Genomic DNA, 14,517 nt, shown 5'->3' with positions numbered 1-14,517 from the left:
TTTGAGACGTGTTAGCGCTGGAAAGTTACATTCACAGGTTAATAACGCCCTGAGCCCTGCAGATATTGATGCCCTCATACAGAGCCTGGAGCACATTCTGATATTTGCCAAACTGATAGTGAACATTCCTAAATTAGAGCCACTTGCTATCCATCGTTTTGTTTCACCACCTCTTGCACAACAGGGTAATCTTTAGTAATTATAGATGGAGGTATTTAAGCCACTCCTGAAGTAGTCTGCACTGACGCCTAAGGAGCAGTGTACATATAGCGCCCAGGATATTATTAATCATCTGACAGTCAAGACCAGGTTCTTTTAAAAGTCAGCAAGGCAGAGCAATGAATGCCTTCCGACGAGGACACCGTGCATACAAGAGCAGGATTCAAGTGACTACAGGGACAGACCATAATCAACCCCACTACAAACAGATTGCTTCGTTGGCCCTTTGCTCCAGCGATATTCCTAGTGAATCAGGAAGTCCAAATAAATAGCAGTAGTCACACTCAATGGGACAGGGATATTAGTGTGCTCAGCAGCTTCCAGCAGTCGGAGAGATGGAATAATATTGAGTGGTTGGTGCTGGTCATGGCTCCGTTTTGTGACTGAGCTTTCAAAAGGGCCTCAAACCACAAGAGTCGCTAGAGTGTAAGTGTTATTAGGGTCTCTAGGACGCACTCAAGGATTGCCTGTGAGAGCGGGGTCCCTGTAGGTTGGTGCACGAAAGGATGTGTCCCGGACAAGACTGAAATCACCATGTAAGCTCTGTATTGCAAGGGAGGCTGTGTTGGCTGCAGATTGGACCAATACTTATTAAACAAATTAATAACCACCGGTAAGCTAGAGTGGCTAATTTCAGACCTATCTCGAATTTCCCATTCATACGCAAAATCAGCAAGGAAGCAGTCACGTGTCGGCCCCAAGAATATTGAATCTACTAAACAGCCAAAAAAAGAAGCTTCAAACCAGGGAATGGGAAAGAAACCACAATAGCGACCATCGTTGAAAGTGTTGTTTCATCTCTTAACACGAAGTATGCCAGAAATCCTAATTCTGCTCAATTTATTTGTGGCTTTCCCCCATCCTGGTCCACAAAATACTTCTGAGGCTCCTGGCACAGTGGGTGGGAGTTACTGGTGCTGCTCTTCAGTCGTGCTATTCATTCTGTTTAAACTAGAGTCACGTCAGAATCTGTGCATCCTCTTTGTCAATGAAAGTCATCACTTATCCAGCATCTAACAAAGTCCATCACTACCTTCCTTGTTCTTTAACATCCGAATGCGACCCCTGGTGTGGGTTCTTTCCCAGTACTACGTACTATATATGCAGATGATATGTATTTCATGTCTGCGTAGACAAACTCATTGCGCAACAAAATACCATCCCACCACAGCTACGCATGCGTGATGCGCACGTAATCTAAATGGCTCCACCGGCTGTGTCAAAGGCCTTTTTTCAAATTCTTTATCCATGCTGCACATGGAGATGATGATGATGTGCAGCAGGACTAAAACGCATTAGAAAAGTCAATAGATGCCAAAGGTGAGACCTATTGGCTTCTTCAGTGCTTGTTGTCCGTTAGCTTCTTGAAACCTTTGTAGCTGCACAAGCGCTGTTGCAAATAAATACATAGAAAATCACATATTTCTAAAGTTCTTTTCTATTTTCAATTAAATATCGTCTAGTCTTCTTTCTGGGTGCCTACTATTCAAATAAAGTTTTGTATATGCGTATATACTGGCAGTGCGTAAAGTAATAGCTTTGGTGCATTGTAGGTGGCGAGAAGCATACCGGTGGCGGAAGGGAATCTGGCAGCGATGCATGGAAGCATTATATGAGGAGATCTACTTGGTAAGTGGCATCTATGTGTGGGGTATTTTAAAGTACAGGGTGATCACTAGGTAGAAAAAGTACTTCTTTGTGGTAAACGGCAGCTTCGCTGCAAGGGACTCTTAAGCACTCGCTAACTATAATTTTCAAGAAACTTGTTTGTGCTTGTGGCTGTTGACATACACGGTAGCATCTCTAGTCATCTTATTAGTGAATAATAATTTAAACTCCCAGGCATTTTCTGCTCTGACACGAAACAATGGAATCTGCCCTGGGGTCAGTTGAACATAGTATTGTCAGATTACAGTTGTGAAAGCGATAATTCCTCTGTTCACACCTCATTCCCTTTATGTGTTTTGCAACTTTATGTAACTGGGTCGCACAGGAACAGTTTCTCTACTTGTTCACATCAGTTTCAAGGGGCTCGGACAGGCTCTCCACAACAGAGATGACAATGAGAAGGCAGACTATTTACTTCCTCTTTCCTTACACTGATACTGGCCTCTATCTCGACCTCCAGAATGCTAGCGGATGAGACACTTGAACTGAATTGAATTCACCATTTTGCCCCCTCTTCTGAGAAGAGTGTATCCTTTTGCGGTTGCTGCTTAGAGAGCCACAGAGGTTTAGGATGTGCATTTTCCTTTAATGGAAACCAAGGCAAACTTAAAAACAGACATTTTGAAACCTGGGCCATCAACTCTACTGAGCTTGCGCTATAATTTTGCAAGGTCCTTGCTGAGGCTATTATAGCTACGTGGCCCAAGCCACCAATCAATCAATCAATCAAAAAAATGTGTAGAGCGCGCTACTCACCCGTGAGGGTCTCAAGGCGCAGGGGGGGGGCAGGGGATGTGAGGGGGGGGCAGGGAGGGTCACTGATCGAACAACCATGTCTTGAGGTTCTTTCTGAAGAGAAGGAGGTCTTTGGTTTTGCGAAGGTTGGTGGGGAGGGAGTTCCAGGTTTTGGGGGCGAGGTAGGAGAAGGACCTGCCTCCTGTGGTGGTGCGTTGGATGCGGGGGACTGTGGCTAGGGCGAGGTCGGCTGATCGGAGGTTGCGTGTGGGAGTGTGGAAGTTCACTCTTTCGTTGAGGTAGGTTGGGCCGGTGTTGTGGAGGGATTTGTGTGCGTGGATGAGGATCTTGAATGTGACTCTCTTGTCTATGGGGAGCCAGTGAAGGGATTTGAGGTGTGGTGAGATTCGTTCGTGGCGGGGGAGGCCAAGGACGAGGTGTGCGGCTGTGTTCTGGATTCTCTGGAGTTTGAGTTTGAGTGTGGTGTCGGCGTAGAAGGCGTTGCCGTAGTCCAGTCTGCTGCTGATGAGTGCGTGGGTGACTGTCTTCCTGGTTTCTGGGGGAATCCATTTGAAGGATTATTATTTTTTTTTTTTGGAGTGCGGAGTTTGTGGAAGCAGTAGGAGGGTTAGAGCATTGATTTGCTGTGTCATGGAGAGGGAGGGGTCCAGGATGATGCCGAGGTTGCGTGCGTGATTTGCGGGGGTGGGTGCGGGGCCTAGGGCGGTGGGCCACCAGGAGTCGTCCCATGTGGTTTTGTTGGGGCCGAAGATGATGATCTCAGTTTTGTTGGAGTTGAGCTTGAGGTGGTTAGTGGTCATCCAGTTGGCTGTGTCGAGGAGAGCAGCGTGTAGGTTGGTTTTGGCAGTGGTGGGGTTGCGGGTGAGGGAGAGGATGAGTTGGAATCACTATCCTCTCCAATGCAGATGACACCCGTGTGCTCGGAGGATGTTGGCTAGGGGGGATCATGTAGATGTTGAAGAATGTGGGGCTGAGGGAGGACCCTTGGGGGACTCCGCAGGTGATCTTGGTAGTGTTGGAGTGGAAGGCGGACTCTCTGGGTCCGGTCGGTGAGGAAGGAGGTGAGCCAGTTTAAGGCTTTGTGGCAAATTCCTATGTTGTTGGAGGTGTGTGCGGAGTGTGTGGTGGCAGACTGTGTCAAAGGCTGCAGAGAGGTCTAGGAGGATGAGTGCGACAGTCTCGCCTTTGTCGACTTTGGTTCTGATGTCGTCAGTGCATGCGATCAGGGCGGTTTCCATGGTGTGGTTCTTGCGGAACCCGGATTGTGAGAGGTCAAGAGTGTTGTTTGCTTCGAGGAAGTGGGATAGGCGGGTGTTGACTAATTTCTCTGCAACCTTGACGGGGAAACGGAGGAGGGAGATGGGGCAGTAGTTGGAGAGGATCTCCAGGTGGGCTTTTTTTTTTTTTTTTTTTATAGGAGAGTGGTGATTTCCGCGTGCTTCCAGGGGTCTGGGTAGGTGTCGGAGTCGAAAGAGGAGTTTATTATGTTGTAGAGTATGGCGGCGATGGTTGGGCTGGCTTTGTTGTAGATGCGATGTGGGCAGGGGTCAGAGTGGAATCTGGAGTGGATGGAGTTCATGGTTTTTTCGGTTTCTTCGTGTGTGGTGGGGGTCCAGGTGGAGAGTGTGGTGGGGGGGTCAAGAGTGGGGGTTGGGTTGGGTGAGTGAGGGGTGTGTGTGGCGGGTGTGTGTGTGGTATGAAGCTGTTGTGGATGTCCAGGATTTTGTGGAGGAAGTGGTTAGAGAGGGCGTCACATAGGGGCTGTGTGTGTGCGGGGTCAATGTTGCTTTCTTTGGGTTTGGCAAGTTCATTAATGATGGTGAAGAGTTCTTTGCTGTTTTGAGAGCTGTTGTCAAGGCGTGTCTTGTTCAGCATCATTCATGAACCACTCAATTGCATGGCATGGTTTGCCTCTGGGAACCTAACCTTCCTGAAGTAACGTCTGACTATGGAGAGTCACCATTCAGGCTTCAGTGAGCACCTTACCCCTGGTATTTTCTCCAAAGGTATTCCTGATAGAGAAGATCATTGATGCACTAAGCCACAGTTTTTTCTTCTGCCAGCTTAGCAATATGCTCATTAAACAGTCTGGCTCCTGGATTATTATACACACCATTTCAGACATGGCAAGGGAGATTTGCTGGTTCTTCCTGACGATCTTTGGGCTCCATTTTCCCAAACCATACTTGACAGTCGGAGTGAGACCAGTACACTACAGACTGTCGAGCATGCCACAGTCACTAGCTTCTTTGTAAGATAACCTATTAGGGTGCTTTCTATCAGATTTTCTGGATATGCCCTAGTGGCATTGGTGGATATGCCTTTTCATGGAACCAGGCTCTTCAGAGCACAGGCAATTTAGTAGTGGGGAGCTTTAAGGATACCTGCGGGATATCTACTCCAGCCTGCTCCTTAGGATTACTTTCTCCAGCTAGGCAGTTCCACTAGCAGTAATGAAAAATCTGGCAGTAATCAAGAGCCCTTGCCTACTGACATAGGCAGCCCTCACAGCCTGTCCAGCTTTTTTATGGCTCTAACGGGAGAGGCGGTGGTAGAGCCCAGAGTCACTGATTTAGCGGTCCTCATCCTCTTATTCACCCAATTCACCCAATGCACCTGTCACCAGGTTGCTTTAATTAGCCCTGCACATGCCATATAGGATGCAGAATCAGATTTTGCTTGTCTCACTAGCTTGCAATCTTGGGCCACTCGAAATCAACAGTTTAATTGCTGTCCGCCTTAGGGTTTCTTTTCTTCAGTTGATGTGGAGGATTGCCTTCACATCAACCATCCTGGACATGGTGGTTTTGAAGGCCTTTCCATCTCCACAATACGTCTGGGACATATATCAGGGTTGTGTCTTGCTTCAGACTCAAATTGTCCTGCGGCTTCTCTGGCCCTTGGCCTCATGCATAATTCATTAGCCTCTGCAGGCTCTGCAGTGGATCCTTCAATTTCAATGAGCCCAACTCTGAGGACGACGCTTAGACATCATTCATATATCAGAAGTTGCAGCCCAAAACCTTCTATGGTGGGTGACAGATGTGAGCCTGATCTGCAGCATATCATCTGCCTGCCCGATCCAGAGCTCACCGTGTTAATTGTCACATCTTCTCAGGGCTGGTGAAGCAAGCTGGATGATATGGAGATCAGAGATTTCTTGTGTAGCAGCATCAACATTCTACACCCTGTTTATATTTAAAGGCTCTGAGACTGTGGTGGTTGCTCAGCTGCTGTACACCGCTGTTACCTTGACAAACTGGTGCTTTAGACTGTAGCGTCATTTCTGCAGAGGAAGGGTCTCCTTTTTACTTGAAGCAGTCTGTTAAGCTCCTTGTATTCTTCTTGCCAACACATCTCTCTAAGGAAGAAGAGAAGCTACACTGTTTGGATCTTAAATGGGCCTTATTTTTCATAGACAGGACTAAGGAACACCAAGAGGACTTTTCTGGGAGGGAAGGGGGGGAGAGAGGTTCTGGTGCAAAGAAAAGCAAGGCAGTTGCCAAACTGGACCTTAGCAAGGTAGATTGTCCTTTGTATGAAACTGTGCTATGCTCCTGCCAAGAAAAGAGACTTCCTCTGGGACCTTTCATGCTCATTCCACCAAGGTGAAAGTAGTGACTATGGCCCTGGCTACAGGCATTCTGGTATGCCAGGGTGCTACATGGGCTCCTGTCTATACCTTCACCAGCCACTGGTGTATTGACTCTCGGGTCTACAGTGAGGGCCATATCACCAGTTTGGTCCTCCAGGACTTCCTAGTGTAAAATCCACTTCTCAGTCTCACCACCTTTGGGGAAAGTACTGCTTTAGTATTGATTCACAGGATGATGAGTGTGGTTAGAAGTATTCATAAGATGCCCAAGTTACTTAAATTCAGTAGCTTTCTTACTAGTGGATATTCTAACCAGAGATTCTTCATTACCCATCCACCTTCCAGTTCTGTGGTGTGAGCGTCGGATAGGTTACAATGTACCAAGTTAGAGATTGCACATTATTGACATCCCAATTGGTCAGTTGCACTGTGTCTGAGGCCGCAGACGTAATTGGTTATTAAACTGACAGACCAGAGTGGTGGTGTCTATATGTGGCTCCTTTTTATCCTTTCCAGAGGTGAGATAAAGTTACCATAGCAGATAGTTCCACCTGGCGCAGAGGGTATTGCAGAAAACATTCCAGATCCCTTCTAGTGCCTGGGAGGATCCAAAAACTGAAGAATTAAGTTAGAGTACCCACCAGAAAGAGTTTTACTGATGTTTAGTAATTTATTCTTCAGGCGTGCTTCTGGGAACATAATGGCAAATATACCAGTCTGTGAGGTATTAGTCTTAGCCTAGAACTCAGCCCTCCTGTGCAAATGCATACCTTATCTGCAAAGAACATATTTTGCCCTTGGAGTGATTTCCTGGTGTGAAGAGGTTTAAATTGTAGTTTAGGAATGCCCACAAATTTCCAAGGGCAACGACTCCTTGATATGCCCACTTCCCCACCACCCTTTGAGTGGGGCTTACCACAGTGGATTCTCTGCACTTGCGTCGTGGAAATCCACTGTAGTAAATGTATTTAACCCTGCAGGAATCCCGTTCCCAGGACCAAACAAAGTCTTGAAAACATTCCGCAATGCCAGACTCTTCCTTGACGGAAGGAGTCTCCTGGGGGCTAAAAAGAAGGGATCTGAGTTTTCTAATTGTTCTGCAAACTGCATGTAATTCGAGACTTTCCAAATAGCGAAAGTGGTTCTTTTCAACCCCGCTCCACAACCCTTTGGCCACTCACAAAGCATAGTCCATTCACAAGTGCTTTGTGACTGCAGCGGCTCTGACCCTTGTCCCTTCCAATGTCTAACCTCCACCAGCTTTGACCCTGGGATCTTTGGTGAAGTCCAAATTGGCTGTGGCATCATCCCCCATTCACTTAGGTTCTTCTCAGCGCTTATTTCGATGCCAGTGGTAATGCCCTCCATAGAACCTACTCTGGCACTGGACAAGAAGTCTATATTGGAAAGTATCATCTGCAAGTTAAACGAGGTTAAGGCTAATTTAAATGTAAAACCTTATTGTCAGAAACTCCACTAAGATCTGCCCACTTACAGATTTTCTGCGTTAGATTCATGTCTTAGGTTATGGATGATCAGGACTATGGTCATACAGAGCATGACAACTCTGAGGATGCCCCCTTGCAATACTGATGTGGCATCTATGTTGACGTGCAGAAGGAACATTTCTTACCTGTATAGCGCTACCTGTGAAGAGAGGTCATCTTTTGGCACAGTCTTTCAGAAGGCTTTACAATTTACTGTGCCTTATGTGGTAGAGAAGGTTATGCTACGCAGCAATTTCCTCCGTTTAATGAGGTTCCCCTGAACCTTTCAGGCTTGGCAGTCCATACTCAGATAAGCAGACTACATGGCCTCACTTGACTACATGACTCACTTTTTGTCCTACCACCTATCACCAGAGTCTGGATGTTCAGACGTTACCCTCAAAGCAGAACCTTAAGGCAATGATTATGGCAGTCCCAGACAGCAAATCCCAGAAGATAGATACCTAAGCTTTTGCCTCTAGCAGCTTGGCTGTGTACACAGCTAATGCCACAACTTACTTTTTGGCTGATATGTCCATGCTTTATGGGAACTGTACAGCCATCATTCTGAGTCTGCAAGCATGGATGCGTTCCATTGGATTTTTAGAAAACAGCCAGCCTCCGCTGACAGACGTTCCATTTGCCGGTGAGCAGCTATTCAGAGAGGCAGACTCATCTTTGCAATGTTTCAAGGACAGAGCTGCAGCTGTGACCTGGGCCTGGTTCCCCCTTCGCATAATTACACCACCAGTATTTGAAATGCTGTGCTTTATTGTAGGGTTGTGCAGTCCCGATAACAGCCGTCTAAGGCCACCCAAATGCAACATCAGCTGCATCACTCCTTTCAATGCGGGTATGGATCGAGATGACTTGCGTAGCAGCAACACATCCTTCTGAGGGCTCTGGTGCCTCCAAACACCTCCGACTCCTCTGCTGATCATCACATTCCTGGGGAGGAGGGTGTGGTGTCTCAGTTTTGTTGCTTATTGAGAGGTGATCATGTCAGACCACTGGGCAGTCAGCTCATCCAGGAGGGCTATGTCCTTCCTTTTCAGCCCTCATATTTTTACCCATCTTCCCCCCCCCCCCCCCTCCCCCCCTCCCCCCCCCCCCCCAAAACAGCAATCATCCATCCTTTAGAGCGTACTCGCTGGCTCATGTCTCAATCTTGGAGGTAGTAGTCCAGGCTTTGATGGCAAAAGGAGCTATAGAAGTGGGTGGTGCTTCTGGTGGAGAGGGACGAGGGACATGGGTTTTATTCCCTTTATTTCTTGGTTCCCAAGAAGGATATAGGCTTGAAGCCCATTCAGGATCTCTGCCTCGTGAAGCTATTCATCTGGCAAAAACAAAATTCAAGATGAGTTCTCGAGTCAGATGCTGCTGTTGTTGAACGCAGGGCATTGATTGGTGGCCCTGGAACTCCAGGACATCTATTTTCATCTTTCAGTTCTTCAGATTCATGTTGGGACCTTTGTAAAGGAGGCGGCAGTCGTGGCAGCTTCGTTGTGAAGGCCACGAGTTCTTGGTTTTCCGTACTTGGGTGTTGGTGAAAGTGGAGCTTCAGATGCTGGCCCAAGAACATCTCAATGCAGCACTTCAGGAGGTATGAAAGTCTAACGTGCATTTTAAAGCAAAAATTGCCATCAGGCAAGCAACATCAATAAATAACTGCCGTCTGAACGGACCAGAGTATCCTCCCAAAATCACTTTGGAGCATGGAACGCTAAAATCTATACCTTCCAGTTGCATTTTCAGACACTTTTTGTCAGTACAATTTTATAAATGTAAGCAGAACATGATTGATACTGTTACTGCTAAGCAAAACTGACTGTGTGCGCATGATAAGAGCTTCTTACAAAAAAAAGAATGTGAAAAGTCCATAAGAACAACATACAGTGATATACACAAGTGCTGCCCCTGTCATTTCCTCATCATTACACTGCACTGCCAGAAAAGAAGCCTACATTTACTACAAGAGGCAGAAATGTGCAAATGTATAATACAAATAAAAACGTCTTCTGAGCTTCAGAAATACATGAAATGTAGCAGGCATATTACCTTTAATGTACTGTTCCAGTTAATATAAAAAAGTAAGTGAAAATAAAAAACACACTGTATCAGAACATGTTAACATGCACCCAAATACTGCCATATTCATAATAAAGCAATAGTATTAAAGCACAGAAATGCTTGATTTTTCTCTTTATCATCAAGTATTCAGTTGGCCCCACACAGACCCGTTTATTGGGGAGGTGTCCTACCAAGCCCATAGGAAGATCACCCTCACCCCCTTCTCAAAAGATCAGATATTAAGGCTAGGATTCTGATGTCTGACTCAAGCTCAGTTCCCGGTCATACAGGCTGTTTGCCTGCTGTCCCTTATGGCCTTATCCATCGTGTTGGTGCCTCCTGGCAGGTGGCAAGGAGAACCCTCCAGTATGTATCTGAGGAGGCAGTGGCTGCTGCACCAAGGAGTTCACTCAGCTTCTCTTTGTGTCTTCTGTTCAGTGCATCAGGATCTGCACGGGTGAGTGGACCATTCCAACATTCTGAGGGGAATACCCATCTGCCCCCAGTAAGCTCTGTTTACCATCGTTAAGGATGTCTTTTGGCTTCGCTGAGGAGCTCATCTGCGTGACATGACGGCCTGTGGTCTTTGGTCCGTGCAAAGCAGCAATTGCACATACATGTGCTCTAGGAGTGTTTTTGGCCTGAAGGGGTTGTACAATCCATCATCTTGGAATGGCTGTGGCGGGGAGTTGTGACAACCTACTTCTCTAGGACAGCACCACCCCCATCCAACAAGGCATTGTTGGATTGTAAACTACGTGTTAAGTCATCTGTAAAAGTAGTCACAGGGATTATCCAAGTAGTGGCTTACCTGGCAGGCTGCCTCATTATGAGGGACCATGAGTACGAGGGACCACACCATGTCAGAGATTATCTTCAGGTTGGAGTTTCCGTTCGTGAATCTCTTTGCCATAACCCAGAACAGGAAGTGTCCTCAATTTTGTGCCATGCATTTCCCTCTGAAGGTTCCCTGGAGGATGCTTTCCGGTTCCACTCGTCTCATGGCCTGCTTTACGGGTTACACCGGTCCTGCTTTTGTGAAATGTACTGCAAAAGTGAGCGAGAATAGAGCACAGGTGACTCAGACTGGACGAGCAGGATCTGGTATGTCGATGAGGGGCCTGCAGCCTGTTCCTGTGGTGCACAGAGCAGACCTGTTCACACAGCAGGATGATCCGGTACTCCACACGAATCTCTGCACATGCACACTAGGACATTAAATGGTGCCAATATGAGTCTGTTTGCCTTTCTAATGTGGTCGAAGACATCAGCAGCAGTCAGGAAGCCTGCTACTAAATCTGTCTACACTGGTCGCTGGAATAAGTTTGTTCAGTGGTGGGAGTCGAAAAGAAGAATCAATCCTTTTCGGTCTCAACTTTTTTACATCATGGAATTTGCATTGTCCCTTGCTTAGTGGAACATGGCACTGGCTACAGTTATCAGCTGTTTGGCAATGCTGTCTGCTTTCATTTGTTTGCCTGCTCAATCTTCTATGTTTACATGACAACTACTGGTGTAGTTTAAGAGGTTTGCTTTACTTGTTTCCTCCCACTCCATTTATTATCTTTTTATGGGATTTTAATCTCATGTTGTCTTTATTGATTGTATCCTCATTTGCACAGTTGTCCAGTGCGACTTCTTACCTACAAGACTGTTTTGTTGATGCCAGTTACTTCAGCTCATAGGGTTGGTGAACTTTCGGTCTTATCAGGTTGTCCAGCATTCACAGTTTTATGCCTCTATAAATGTGTTATTTACACCTCCCGTTCCTTCATACCCAACTGGGTTTCCAAATTCCATATGGCTCGTTTTATAGGACTTTTATCCTTCTTCCCTACTCTGCATCCAACCAGGGAAGACAAATGTGGCATGACATGGTTGAGGAACAGCTTTTTGTGGGCTTACCTTGTGCAACAAAAGACATGACACTGACTGAATGCACTAATCCACATTGTGGCATCCTTTGTATTAAGATCTGCTATGCCTTAGTCAAAAAAGAACTTCCACACTTCTTTCATTAGTAGTCCTTGTTGCTGACGACTGCTTGGTATTTACGTGGTCATCCTTGCTTATGTTTGTGTCATGTCTCTGGCACGCAGTGGGATGTACTTTGCATGAGCTGTTTTGCATGATTTACATTGTTAACCTGTACTACCTAGTCTTATTGCCCAAGTATGTTCTGCTTTTGGACATATTCAAACAATGTTTCTGGCATGACGATTTTGATGAGTTTTACTTGCTAAGGAGCTTTTGATAGCGAATAAAGAACATCTTCAGTGCATTGCGACTTAGGTGATACAAATAAGAAAGATGTTGCAAGCTGTGCTCTCTATGCATTTGTTGACTGCAGTGTTCCTATTTCAAACCCAAAGCTCTGAATCCTACTTCATGATTTACGTCCATCACTAACCTCCTTAGACATAAGTTTGCTGCATCTCTACGATTAGAGGCTCACATTTATTGAAAAGAAGCAACTTGCAAGTCTAGCATCAAGTGATTTTCATATAACATCTGGATGCACTCTAGGGGTCGGTGCTTATCAGAAAATCTTGAATTATGGTAGTCTGGTTATCATGCTGGTCTGTCCACAGGGACAGCTGCAAGGGATGATCTTCGAAGATATCCGTTTACATCACAATACAACCTGACTTGGGTCAAGAAATTGGCGCCAAGGAGGTGGACATAGGGAGACTTGGACAAGCATGGCGGTGCCATGAGATAAATGGTGAGGGCAATAGTGCTTCTGAATCTTATGAGATGGACCTTTGAAGACATAGAGATGTGGACTTGTAGTGAGAAGTGAGGTTTGGTAGCCTAAAGATGCCCGGTGATGGTAGCAGTGAAGGAGCTAATGACGTAGGGGATTGAGTCACTAGGAGAACATGTGAGGTCTGGTGCCTTTTAGATACCTAATTAAATCACAACTGAGGCAGGTAGGGACTTTAACAAGAGATTAAGTGCTTTTGTGAGGAATATCTGGCGAATGTCATTTGTCATAAGCTGTTGGTAATGCTGCTAATGTGTGTTAGCTCAAGTGAGTGCACAGAGCAAAAGAAATATCATTAGAGCAGATGAACTATCAGGTGGGATATTGGAAATAACCAAAGCAAGTTGTAAGGAGTTTGTCTGGAACTAATTCTTAATTTGGTTAGTTGAAGAAAAAGTGAATGGAGTAAAGAAGTTTAGGTTTGTGAAAGAAATACAAAAAATGGCCCTTTAAGTTGAAAACGCAGACCCTTCCTTTGTGACCTAACAGCCCTCTCATTGTTCGCCAGCGCATGTCTATTGTATATTAAACAGCTGCTGACTACAACACAAGTACTCACTTTTTTTTTATGTAAACGTCATTCCTGTCTTTTCAGCACAATCAACTATAGCAATGATTTACCCCTGGCTCAAGGAATCAAGTTTCAGTAAAGACGGTTTGGATTCAACCTTGTGGATACTCTGCACTTTAACACCTGGCCTCCCACGAATGACCTGAAGTGGAAGAGAGATCCTCGACTGCTTTCAGTGTACTTCCTTCAACAAACATGCAATACAAATACTAAAGTAATTGCTGCTGTGGTGTTCATGTGCAGCACAACGGTTTGCACTATTTGTTCTCTGTTTTGTTTCTTACAACAATCATGTAAGCATCAAGAAAATAAACGAAGCAAACATGGCTCTATTTTAGCACTGATGAAAGTGTATTCTGAATAGAATGGGCAAATATTTGCATCTTTTTTTAGACCGAATGTTCACATCATCTTGTTAAGGAAAGAAAGAACAAGATTAGTGTAAAGAAGGGTTCTAAGATGTTTGTCAGAATGTAAAATTGTACAGTCATTCTAACAAAAAAAAAAAAAAGCACAAGAAGAATAAGTTGATGGGATGAAGGTTTTTGTATTTGACAAGATATATTGACTGGTAAATGAGTATCACAGTTCGGAAGATTTTAAATTGCCGAAATCACAAATAGGAGCATCTGTTATGAATACCATGAGTGCAGGGATACTTTGGCATTAACATAGGGCACAAATACTGCCCAGAAAAATAAATGGGTAGCTGATGCTAAAGCCGCTAAATGGATCCTTGTCAGTAAATATCATGTTTAGGTCGAGCTTTGAAGACCTCTTGTATATACTTTAGTATATAGTTATTTGTCGGCTTACAGCCTGCACACTGTTTTCATTTGTTTCAATGTCCTTTAAAAAGCCTTGCTTGCTGGTGGTCAATCCTTCCTCTTTGCCCCTCCTTTACTTGGGTTGTTCACTCCCACGAAGCAGGGCCACTTCACTTCTATCCTTCCACTTGTCCCAATATTAGCATCAGTTTGGGGAATACTTTTTCCTTCTCACTCTGAGCGCTTTTTGAGCCGGAGGCTATGTTGTCTGCTTCAAGCTCATTTCTCCTCTGGTTTAGGGTGGGTGGTGGTACAGTATGCGGGCCACCATAGTGGAGGTACAGCCCGGGCCTCGTGTTGTGACTCCAGGCGCATCCTATGTGCGATATTTCCATCCCATAGCTTGAGACCGGAAAAGGTGAGTAAACTTTGCAAGAATGGCACAGATTTCTGACTCGTGTGCTTAACCCGTAGACACCTCCCAGAGAGCCATGTCCTGCTCTACTCAAACCCCACCTGGCTGCTGCTTCTGAGGCTGACTGACTGGGGGTGAGCTCATTCGATCTAGTCCCTGAGACGAAAGCCTGACTTTTCCTACATTCTTTTTGTTTTCAATG

At 45.5% G+C, this 14,517-nt stretch overlaps 1 protein-coding gene across 1 annotated transcript in view; it reads left to right on the top strand.

The window, feature by feature from the left end:
* Nucleotides 1-13,465, top strand: part of ALDH7A1 (aldehyde dehydrogenase 7 family member A1) — a 230,707-nt gene extending 217,242 nt beyond the window's left edge. Inside the window, exons 17-18 of the mRNA XM_069227229.1 lie at nucleotides 1,773-1,848; nucleotides 13,158-13,465. Coding sequence (XP_069083330.1) covers nucleotides 1,773-1,848; nucleotides 13,158-13,212 — 131 coding nt within the window. The 3' untranslated portion in view covers nucleotides 13,213-13,465. The remainder of the gene's footprint in view (nucleotides 1-1,772; nucleotides 1,849-13,157) is intronic.
* Nucleotides 13,466-14,517: the final 1,052 nt, after the last annotated feature.

Source organism: Pleurodeles waltl, chromosome 1_1 (genome assembly GCF_031143425.1).
Source record: "Pleurodeles waltl isolate 20211129_DDA chromosome 1_1, aPleWal1.hap1.20221129, whole genome shotgun sequence".
NCBI lineage: Eukaryota > Metazoa > Chordata > Amphibia > Caudata > Salamandridae > Pleurodeles > Pleurodeles waltl.
Note: the sequence above shows the minus strand (reverse complement) of the source record. Positions and strands in the feature narration are given on the sequence as shown.